The sequence below is a fragment of the Chiloscyllium punctatum genome, chromosome 23 (genome assembly GCF_047496795.1).
Source record: "Chiloscyllium punctatum isolate Juve2018m chromosome 23, sChiPun1.3, whole genome shotgun sequence".
Lineage (NCBI taxonomy): Eukaryota > Metazoa > Chordata > Chondrichthyes > Orectolobiformes > Hemiscylliidae > Chiloscyllium > Chiloscyllium punctatum.
The window spans coordinates 91,381,637-91,393,665 of record NC_092761.1 but is presented as its reverse complement, the minus strand read 5'-3'; the positions used below and the strand labels follow the sequence as shown (position 1 = coordinate 91,393,665).

The following is a 12,029-nucleotide window of genomic DNA, read 5'->3' as shown; positions in this document are numbered from 1 at the left end:
TTCTCCTCAGGTGCCCAGCACCACAGATGTCAGTCTTCAACAAATTCAATTCATTCCACATGATATCAGATCTACAAAGACTTTGGACCCTGACAGCATTCTGGCAATACTACAGAAGACTCGAGCTTAAGTAGGTAAGCTATTCCTGAAGAAGGGCTCATGCCTGAAACATCGATTCTCCTGCTCCTTGGATGCTGCCTGACCTGCTGCGCTTTTCCAGCAACACATTTTCAGCTCTGATCTCCAGCATCTGCAGTCCTCACTTTCTCCTAGAAGCTATTCCAGTCCAGCTACAACTTTGGTACCTACCCAACAAACTGAAAAATTACTGAGGAATGTCCTGTGTACAAAACACAGGACAAATCTAACCTGGTCCATTAACTGTCTACTTTGCAAATGAGCAAGGCAATAGAAAGGGTCATTGACAGTACTATTAATTAGTAGCTATAAAAGGAACATTCTGCTCACTGATGCTCAGGCTGGCCTCTGCCTGAACCACAGAGCCCATGACCTCAGTACAACCTTGGTCAAAAGTGATGAACTCCACAGAAGAGGAGAGAGTGACTGCCTTTAACCTCAAGTCAATATTTGATCAAACACAACATCAAGAAACCTTTGCAAAATTGAAGTCAAGGGCTTGGAGTCACACTTAACACATCACTGCAGGAGATCCAACCATTTTCAGTTGCTTCATCAAGGACCACCCCTCCATTACGATGTCAGAAGTGGGGATGTTTGATGATTCTTCAATATACCACACCATGTGAGACTCATCAAATGCTAAAGCAGTCTTGTCCCTATCTGTGTTTGTGTATATATTTTCATTGTTAATTGTTTTAAGTTTAGGTTGATGAAATGAGTTTTCTGTGTGTCAGAAGTTAATTATTAACTCTAAATATTTCTGTAGCTGTGGTAATTTCTTTTTAAAAATTTGAGCATGCTACCTTGGCGGCATTATTGGATTTTTGTTTATTTTAGAATGGTCTATAATTTAACAAGGTAAACCATTTTGTTAGAAACTTCTATACTTATAGCTTTTTCACCCATTGGGGAAACACCGCCAGAGAGGGAAATACATTTTTTGAATTTTACTTCATCTTAGGCAGTTCTGTAAAGTAGTTGGATGGGGATGGATGTATCTAGTAGCACTATGAGGAAGGGAACAGTTAGTAAAACCAGATTATCTCGAACTGGGATAAAACCTGAAGGGATTACTTGAAGTGCAGTATAATTAAGCTCAGGGATATGCCAACTCTGGAAAGAAACTATCAGCATTTCCAGTCTAGGAATTACCTCTAACTTAATCAGGTGTTAGGAAAAGATGGTTTCCTCTGGTGCAAGTATAGTACAAGAGGTGCTTCTGGGTACTGTCCAGCATGTTATGACATAAGGACAGCAAGCTAAGCTAAATCAGCTCTGCTATCACTGGATTTGCAACATAGTGAAATTTAAATATTCAATGCCTTAAAGTTGTCAACTTGTTCCTAAGTGGACTTTAAAAATAACAGGTTAACCAAGGTTCTAAATTAAACAAAAATTAATGTATTAATGCTGTAATTTTAACAGAGCAAAAGTAAACAAGGTAATCTAATAATGTCTAAATCTTCTTTGATTGTTACCCGCATTCACACAAATAGGCACGTATCACACACACACACACACAAAGTTAAGGAATAAATTGAAAAGAAAAGAAGAGATGTAATTGCCAGTTCAATAACCATTTCAACAATGAGTACCAAGTCTCTAAAGAATCCTTGAACAATGTATTGAATTACAGTGATATGTAATTGTATCTTGCTTCAATTCCAAAGTCACGTCAATGCGAACAGGTTCCAGCAGGCTCCAAGAAAGACTCACTTATTTCTTACAAACTGGAATTCTTTTCTCAGAACATTCAATAATTCTTTAACTGAATATAAAATGAGAGAGAATAAAACTCCAACACAGCATCTGAGTACACAGCCTTCTGCCCCAAAACTCTAGTTAGGATTAAATCAATGGTGTTACTTTTTCAACGTATTTGTAGTTGGCTGACCAGCAACAGCCTCCCCTCAATTGATCAATGCAACATCAAACGGGCTGCCAGTCCTTCAGTACAACATGTCCAGGTGACGAAATATCCGTAGTGCTCTTAGAACAATAATTAACCTGAAATTATCTTTCCAGGCTAGCTGCTGTTCAAAGTTCAAAGTCCAATTCCTAAACAAAAATGAGAAAAATAAAGGAAAACAGGGAAGGCCTCAACAAAGGGATGTCAATTTTTTTCAGAATTTGTAAAGGAGTGATTTGGGATTAATAGGATTATACTATTACTGTGTTTAAAAATCGATCAATGTGTTCTATTAGTAAATAGCATGGTTTATTACACTATACCTTTTTAAGGTAAATAAGGTTTTGTTTTCTTGTTAAAACAAACTGCAATATTAATTGCTTAAGTTTCAGGGAGAGACTACATTGTTCAATGAAACACAAAACATGATTTTTCAAGCTAAGTTTCAGTCTAGGAGCTCAATTAGAGTCATAGAGATGCACAGCACGGAAACAGATCCTTCAGTCCAACTTGTCCATGTTGACCAAATATCCTACCCCAATCCCATTTAGCAGCACTTGGCCCACATCCCTCTAAAACCCTTCCTATTCATGTACCCATCCAGATGCCTTTTAAATGTTGTAATTGTACTAGTCAATACCACTTCCTCTGACAGCTCATTCCATGCACGCTCTGTGTGAAAAAGTTGCCCCTTAGGTCCCTTTTACATCTTTCCCCTCTCACCTTAAACCTATGACCTCTAGTTCCAGACTCCCCCACACCAGGGAAAAGACATAGAACATAGAACATTCAGCCTTCGGCCCTCGATGCTGCGCCGCCCTGTCATACTAATCTGAAGCCCATCCCCCCTACACTATTCCATGTACGTCCATATGTCTGTCCAATGACGACTTAAATGCACTTAAACTTGGCGAATCTACTACTGATGCAGGCAAAGCATTCCATACCCTTATTACTCTCTGAGTAAAGAAACTACCTCTGACATCTGTCTTATACCTATCTCCCCTCACTTTAAAGTTGTGTCCCCTCGTGTTTGCCGTCCCCATACTTGAACCTTGTCTATTTACCCTATCCACACCCTTAATTATTTAGTAAACTTCTGTAAGGTCGCCCCTCAATCTCTGATGCTCCAGATTTCCACACTGTAATGTAATCTAATCTAAAAAAAAACAGCCCCAGCCTATTCAGCCTTTCCCTATAGCTCAAACTTTCCAACCCTGGCAAAATCCTTGTAAATCTTTTGTGAACACTTTCCACTTGTCCGATCTTAACAACGCATCAAGACCTCACAGTACCCAGACTTGGACTGATAAGTGGCAAGTAATATTTGTGCCCCATAATTGCCAAGCAGTGACCATCTAAAACAAGAGGAAATTTTAACTCTTATATCACTGGATCCCTCACCACCAACATCCTGGGTTATCACTGACTGTGTAGTGATTGGAACAAGGTCAGGCAGGTGGACTTCATTGAATACTAATTCTCTGACTGGACCAGATTAACAGCCCAATCGTGGAGCCCTGGCTGACAGAGAAGAACAGCTTTCCAGTCCATCTTCCTTCCCATCTTTCTGCACCACCCTCCCCTCCAACCTATCATCATCACCTCCCCATATCCACCTATCACCTTCCCAGCTACTTCCCCACAACCCTACCCCACCCTCCTATTTATCCCTCACTCCCCTTCTCCTCTCTCCCCCCATTCCCTCCAACATTATTGATAAAGGGCTTATGCCTGAAATATTGATTCTCCTGCTCCTCTGATGCTGGCTGACCTGATGTGCCTTTCCAGCGCCACACCTTTCAACTCTGATCTCCAATAGCCGCAGTCCTCCTCGTAACAATATCATACTGGTGAGTTAGGTCAGATAGTAAGACCTTGGTGCTAATGACATCAAGGTCATGGGTTCAATCCTATAACGAGCAAGCCTGCAGGTTTCCAACCCCGAATTTAACGTTATCAGGCTTTGCTTGTTACTGGTTCACTGACAACATGGGTGTTTTTCCTGGTGGAAATATTGAATAGTGCTCTTACACAATGGTGTCTTTTTTTTAAAACTGAGCCACTGCACGTTTTGATAGACAAAGGATAAATAAACAAACAAGAGATTCACTGTCTCCTCACATCAGGAACTTCAAAAAAAGAAAAAAAAACAGGAGTGTCAGACATCCTGTTCACTCAGAACCGGCTCTGAGAAAGCTGAATCAATGTCTAGAACTCTCCCTGTGTAAATAAAGGGTGACTTAGTGACAGGATACTGGGCTCTGTGGAGTTATTTCAATAGTAACATGGTAGGATTAATGATGTAACTATTCACAAGTGCGTACTAGCTGAATCCCACTGAACTTCCAACTAGCTTCATCATTGGAAAACGGAGCAGGTGGAGCATAGGAGTTGCTGAGTATTCAGATGTACATGGACGCCCTTGCCAGTTCAAATGAACTTGGGAAACATCACTTGAGTAAACACAATTGCATCACCTCACTCAGGATACATCCTCAAAGCAAAACCCCAAAACAAAGCCAAGAATTGGGCAAACGGTTAAAATTTTCTTCAAGGCTGGTAAAGCATTGTTGGTGGTGCCAGTATGCAAACTTGAGGCAACAAAAGAGTGTCACAAGACCTACATCGAGTCAGAGAACTCATAGGCCAGTATCCAGAAGAGTGCATACCCTGGAAAGTCCACCCTAAAACTGGTATGGAACAGTTCAATTGCTGAGCAACATCCAAATCAGAACAGATCAAAATAACCATCTGGTTAAATGGGTTCGGAGTGAACAGGATGTCTGACACTCATTTTTTGTTTTCTTTGTCTTTTGACCTCCAGTTCCTCTGGAGATCAATACCAGTGCAGCCGTTTCACTGATTGCAGAACCAGTCTCTAACAAAATTTGCTCTAGATTCCGACCTTTAGTTTGCACAAGACCTCACGTGGACGGAGACCCAATACTAGGGTGCCTTTACAGATTAAGGGTACAACTCTGGTTCCAGTCTCATGAGAAACAGTTGGTTCAGTTACCATTGATTGTACTAAAAGGCTCAGGCCCCAGCTTGACGGGATGATATTGGTTGAGAAAGATTCACCCACATTGTTCTCACATGTTCCAAATAGAAATTGGCTGCCAGAGCAAAGTGCTAACTAGATGCCCGGAAACTTTCAAAAATGTCTTGGGACAATCAAAGGAGCCAAGGCTACCTTGCATATTGACAAGGAAGCAAATCTACAATTCTGCTAGGCCCACCTAGTTACCAATTGCCCCATGGACAAATCCCCTCAAACGTAAGCACGGTAATCTTTGTATGAAGCCACAGGAGATGGGGGAGATGCAAAATACTGGTACAGTATCAGTATTTACTGTGGAGAAGGGCATGGAAGATATAGAATGTAGGGAAATATATGGCAACATCTTGAAAAATGTCCATATTACAGAGGAGGAAGTGCTGGATGTCTTGAAACACATAAAAGTGTATAAATCCCCAGGACCTGATCAGGTGTACCCGAGAACTCTGTGGGAAGTTAGAGAAGTGATTGCTGGGCCCCTTGCTGAGATATTTGTATCATCGATAGTAACAGGTGAGGTGCCGAAAGACTGGAGATTGGCTATCATTGTACCATTATTTAAGAGAGGTGCTAAGGACAAACTTGGGAACTATAGACTGGTGAGCCTGACATCGGTGGTGGGCAAATTATTGGAGGGACAGGATTTACACTAATTCGTAAAGGCAAGGACTGATTAGGGATAGTCAACATGGCTTTGTGTATGGGAATTCATATCTCACAAACTTGATTGAGTTTTTTGAGGAAGTAATAAAGAGGATTGATGAGGGCAGAGCAGTAGATGTGATCTATATGGACTTCCGTAAGGCATTCGACAAGGTTGCCCATGGGAGACTAGTTAGCAAGGTTAGATCTCATGGATTACAGGGAAAACTCGCCATTTGGATACAGAACTGGCTCAAAGGTAAAAGACAGAGGGGGATGGTGGAGGATTGTTTTTCAGACTGGAGGCCTGTAACCAGTGGAGTGCCACAAGGATCGGTGCTGGGTCCACTACTTTTCGTCATTTATATAATTGATTTGGATGCAAATATAGGAGGTATAGTTAGTAAGTTTGCAGATGAAACCAAAATTGGAGGTGTAATGGACAAAGAAAAGGTTACCTCAGAGTATAATGGGATCTTGATCAGGTGGGCCAATGGGCTGAGGAGTGGCAGATGGAGTTTAATTTAGATAAATGTGAGGTGCTGCATTTTGGAAAGGCAAATCAGACTAGCACCTATACACTTAATGGTAAGGTCATCGGGAGTGTTGCTGAACAAAGAGACCTTGGAGTGTAGGTTCATAGCTCCTTGAAAGTAGAGTCGCAGATAGATAGGATAGAGAATTAGTGTGAATAAATTTGGCTTCTAACTCATTTGATATCTCTTTTCAGCAGTACAGCTATTTTGAGTTCTGTACTACCAAGCAACTATTTATCATTGTTAGCAAACAATTTTTTTAAAAATTAATTTGTGGGATGTGGGCTTAGCTGGCTGGCCAGCAATAATTGCCCATCACCAGTTGCCCCTTTACAAGGTGGGGTTGAGATGCCTTCCTGCATGGTGAAGTCCACCTGCCATTGGGGAGGGAATTGCAAGATTTTGACCTAGCAGCAATGAAGGAACAGGGATAGATTTCCTAATCAGGATGGTGAGTAGCTTGGAGAAGAATTTGAAGATGGTGGTATTCCCATGGTTCTGCTGCCCTTGTTCCTCAAGATTGGAGTGGTTATGGGTTTGGAAGGTGCTGCCTGAGGATGTTTAGTGAATTCCTGTAGTGCATCTCTTGCTACTAAGCGTTAGTGGAGGAGGAAGTGGATGCTTTTGGATGTAGTGCCAATCAACTGAATTGTCTGCATGGTGTCAAGCATCATGAATATTGTTGGAGCTGTCCCCATCCAGGCAGGTGGGGAGTATTCCATAACACTCCTGAGTTGTGCCTTGTAGATGTTGAACAGGCTTCGGGGAGTCAGGTGGCTAGTTATTTCCCACAATATATCTAGCGTCTTTCTTGTTCTTGTTGCCACCATGTTTATGTGGCAAGTCCAATTGAATTTCTGATCAATGATAACTGCCAGGATGTTGATAGTATGGATTCAGTGATTGGCTGTTAAAGGGCAATGGTTACATTGTCTCTTATTGGCGATGGACATAGCCTGGCATTTACGTGGTACAAATGTTACTTGCCAGTTCAAGCCTGGATATTGTCCACATCTTTTTGCATTTGAATATTGACTGCTTCAACAACTGAGTCACTGCAAATTGTGCAATCATTGGTGAACATCCCCAATTCTGACCTTATGATGCAGGGAAAGTCATTGATGAAGCAGCTGAAGATGGTTGGGCCGAGTGCACTATCATAAGGAACTCCTACAGAGATATCCTGAAGCTGAGATGACTGACCTCCAACAACCATTAACCATTTTTCCACATGCAAGGTGCGTTTCCAACCACTGGAGAGTTTGTCCCCGATACCCATTGATTCTAGTTTTGCTAGGGCTCCTTGATGACATTTTCTTTCATTAAGGAAAGTGCTCTGGAAACAGCCAATCCCAGGAGTATTGCCTTGGCAACACTCCAATCAATCACAATTGACTTGCCTGGTTTGGAATGAAATCAGTTAACTAAAACAGTTAACAATTTCAGCTGCATCTCTATGCCATGATTGTCCAATCATCATCCTTTTCTCAGGCCATATAACTTATCATTTCCCTTCTATGGTTGGTTTTCTTACATTTCAGTCTTGAGGAGTTCAAGAGAAATGTTTCAACTTCATGTCTGCTTTTAGCTAACTTTATGTTACAAAATTTAGATCACATTTGTGTTTCACACCTCCATAAATAAAAAACAAGTTGAACTTTCTTAGCTTTTCATTACAGCCAACATCCAAAATCTTGTCTGTTCACCATCCTATCGTGGTTGGATACGTATATTAATGCACAGGTCCTGTTCTTTGCAGACACAAAGAACATGTACATTCACTACACTTGTTTCAACTCAGCAAAATAGGTAACAGCCATTCATGGCTCATCAGAATCAATTCTGCCTGGTTTAAAGTTTTAAAAATTGGTGTATTCTCCATGGTAGTGCCCCTATCAGAGTCCACTTATTAACCATCCAGCACTTCCCTCTCATGCAGTATAAATGCTGGTTGCCTCTTTGAATCTTGCAAATTGTCCTAATGAGTGCAAGGTGAAACGCTACAACAAAATGTGTCCTTTTGGCCAACACACAAATTCTATATTACCAAATTATTAACCTTCTCTGAACTGAATACAGCCTTTGTAGTTGTATACTATACTATATTTGGCTCTGACTAAAGTCAGGTAGCATCTACCATCCTGGGGGTTACCAACAATCAAAAGCTGAAGTGGACCGACTAACCATAAAAGTATTGTGGCTACAAGAGAGATTAGAGACAAGGAATTCTGCAGCAAGTAACTGTTCACAATCTACGATGCACAAGTCAAGAATGGAATGGAATATTCTCTAATTGTCTGGACTAGCGCAGATCCAACAATGTTCAAAAAGATTGAAATATTCAGGAGAGAGCAACATCCTTGTCTGCTGTTCTATAAACCACTTTAAATCTTCACTCCATTTCTAACACAGTGGCAGCAGTGTGTGCTATGTATAAGATACACTGGAGTAACTCACCAAGCCTCTACCATTTGGAAGGCAAGAGTAGCAGATCCATACAACATGCAAGTTCCCCTCCAAGTCATATATTATCCCTTTCCAAAGCAAGTATGAATGGGTAATAAATGCTAGCCTGGCCAGCAATGTCCACATCCTTTGAACATATAAACCAAATCAATATTTCCTTCTGTGACTAAATTGCTACTCTGAAGTTTTCCAAAATTTGCAGGAATATAATTATCACTCCACTACATGCAACCATCTAATGAACAGGTCTCAACACAACATTGGAAACTTAAGGTCTTTTACTTCATATGAATGGGAATTATTTTGTCAAATGAGATTTGCAGTTACAAAATAGTAAATACATGCAAAATAACCTCACTCAAAAAGTTAAAATACTAAACAGATCTTTATATTCCAGAGAGAACACCACTGATTAAACTTTTAATATTTCTTTGTTTGGCATCCCTTCACAATTACAGATTCATAAACAAATATAGTCATTGTTTGCCACTATGAGATTCTGTTTCGAATGAAGGACTCCAAATTAAGGCCAGGACTGCTAAAGAAAGATTAGCACATTCTATGAAAGGACGGCAAGAGTGGGAGTGCAGCTGGTTTGATGAATAAGTGCATGCTCTGTGCTCCCACACCCAGGAAGCTGCTGGTGCAAGCCATTTAACGACTGCTTTCAAACAAATACTTGAGTGTAAGGTACAGCAATCACATTTTCTATTTCTATCTTGCTGGTGGGCTGTTTTATTTTACTGTGAAACAATGGCTTTTGTTTTTTTACTAGAGTTGATATGAATTGATTCTTCACTCCTTTGAAACAGAAGGTCATAGGTTCAAGCCCCACTCCAGGACTTGAGCTCATAATCCAGACAGTACATTACCAAGGGAGTTCTACACAACAGCATTTTATTTTTGTTGAGATGTTAAATTAAGACAATGCCAGGAATCTTGGATGTAAAAAATACAAAGTCCCTTTAATTAACAAAACACATCAAAGACATTTTTGTAAAGACCTGATTGCATGCATTTATTTAATAGTTATGGAAATCTATAATCACAAACAATTTCCTTAAACGACTTGAACCTGTTCAATTATTTTCCTGTTTATTGTTGCCACGACCTCTCACTGGGCCATATACCACACAAACTTGGAACTAAACTGTCATTTCTTCATTGTCACTGGGGTAAAATCCTGGAACTCCCTTCTGAAAAGCATGCAAGTTTACCTATAACACATGAACTACAAAGGTTCAAGAGACTGAAGGTAGCTTAACAATCTTTTCCAGAGCAATTAACAATGGGCAACCATGATGGCCTAGCCAGCGATACCCATGTGCCTTGAAATAAATTTTTACAGCAAAGAAATGTGCAAAACATCGAGGGTAGGACTACAGCTATACCCAAGAGGATGAAAGTTAACATAAACTTTAGGCTTTATGGTCCAACACCTCTTCAATGATAACTACAATCACCTTCTTTAAGGCTGTGCACTTTTTCTGAAACCCAGGGTACAGAACAAAGTAGTAATTAGATGCTCTTAATTTTAAGTAGATAGCAGGATTATGGTAATAATTGGAAAAGAACATGGAAGAGGAGAACATTCCTGGTGTTTTGTGATAATAAATAATGAGTAATGTAGGGATCTCAGTTTTAAATGGAATAAAATGGGGATCTAGACTTTTTTTTAGTATTGGGGAGCAATTTTGATTTGATCAACAGCTATGTTGAGCTTGATAGTATCAACTGCTGGTGTCTGGCAGTGCTGAGAGGGAATTGATGATTCAGAAGAAATTGACCAATAGAGAGAAGAAAGTTTGGAGGAGTCTGTCGGGTGTGAGGAGGGAAAGTATGGAGTAACCTTTTTTCCTTGGGCAGCGGGGTGATGTGAGGGGGCTGGGGGTGAAGGGAGATAGGCGTAGAGGAAACAAAGCACTGAGTACAGAGAAAATGGAGAGCACTGAGCACTTTGGCAGAGATTGATTGACCTTAACAGGAAAGGGGAATATATTTGCACTCAGCATGGTCGCATGAAATAGAAATGATGAGCAGTGGAAAGCAAAGCATGGATTGTTAGACTGTAGGATAATGTTCTTGAAATGTGAAAAACACTGACACTGCAAAATGGAGAGAAGAGAAAGTATAGTTCAACTTGAGAAGAAAAGACAAAAGTCTGATAGAATGAGCAGTAGAGGGTAAGAGCAGAGGGAGTGAGAGATACAGAAAAGTAAAACCTCCAAATCTTTCATTCCACTCTCTCTACATCAGGTTTGATTGAAGAAATTTGCATTTTAATAACACTTCGGCACGTCGAAAGCACACCCCTCCAGAGATGCAAAACTATTTTTAAAATGTAGCATGCAGCTGTGAGAATGGGCTTCACAGAGATGGGTGAAAAACAAATTCATACAGAGATCTCTGGAGCTAAAAGCAGGTGGTCAGGATGGGGTTGCTGATGAGAAGACCATGACATGTATGAAACTATGTAGTGAAAAAAAAGAGCAGGAATGCATGTCTTTAAAAATTGGTGTAGAACAGGAAAATCAGTGGTAACCTGCCTGCTGCAATTGAGGAGTATAGAATTTACATGATGCTCCATTCATTAAGAACTTAAAACACAAATCAGTAAGATAGTTATACCAAAAAAAAGGGTGATTTTTGTTTTGGTGAAAAGGGTGAAAATTGACAGGACTCTAAACTGTACCAAACTGAGGAACTTACTTTTCTTCAAAAACTTTCCTCCAGAAATCTGCTGCATCTGCTTTTGTGATCCTGAAAGTATCCCCCTGGAACACTCCATTTTGGAATATAGCTTTCAGCTCTGCCAACATATGACTGAATATCAGTGACAGTTTGGTCAGATGTCGCCTGCAAAGAAAAAAAAACAAAATTTTAGACAAGAAGAAATATCTTAACCAAAATGTCCTTAAATGTTTATAAATTCTGCACAACTGCCAAAATGACTAATCTAATTTCAACGCAAATAGAAGCATTTTAACTAAACACCAGGATAACAGCTCCTGGTAATGAATATTGCAATTGTTCTTTTCACTGATTTTGTTGCCTCATCCTTTTGTTAGTTTTTCCTTAAGGCTATTATTCATTTGGTAGCAAGACTACAGCAGACATCACAGCAGATCCCAAATTTCACTTCATGCAACATCCACATGTATTTTCAAGAAAATTCATGGGATTGCAAACAGAATCAGGAATCCTTTTCCCTCTTCAAAATTGCCATCCTGAAGTCAAGTGCAGTATCCTATCACTGCACTAGCTGACATCATGG

At 40.2% G+C, this 12,029-nt stretch overlaps 1 protein-coding gene across 2 annotated transcripts in view; it reads right to left on the bottom strand.

Annotated features, from left to right (window-relative positions):
* Positions 1-12,029, bottom strand: part of cbl (Cbl proto-oncogene, E3 ubiquitin protein ligase) — a 228,816-nt gene that overhangs the window by 101,780 nt on the left and 115,007 nt on the right. For both annotated transcript variants that reach the window (XM_072593489.1, XM_072593490.1), the window contains exon 3: positions 11,465-11,611. In XM_072593489.1, coding sequence (XP_072449590.1) covers positions 11,465-11,611 — 147 coding nt within the window. The remainder of the gene's footprint in view (positions 1-11,464; positions 11,612-12,029) is intronic.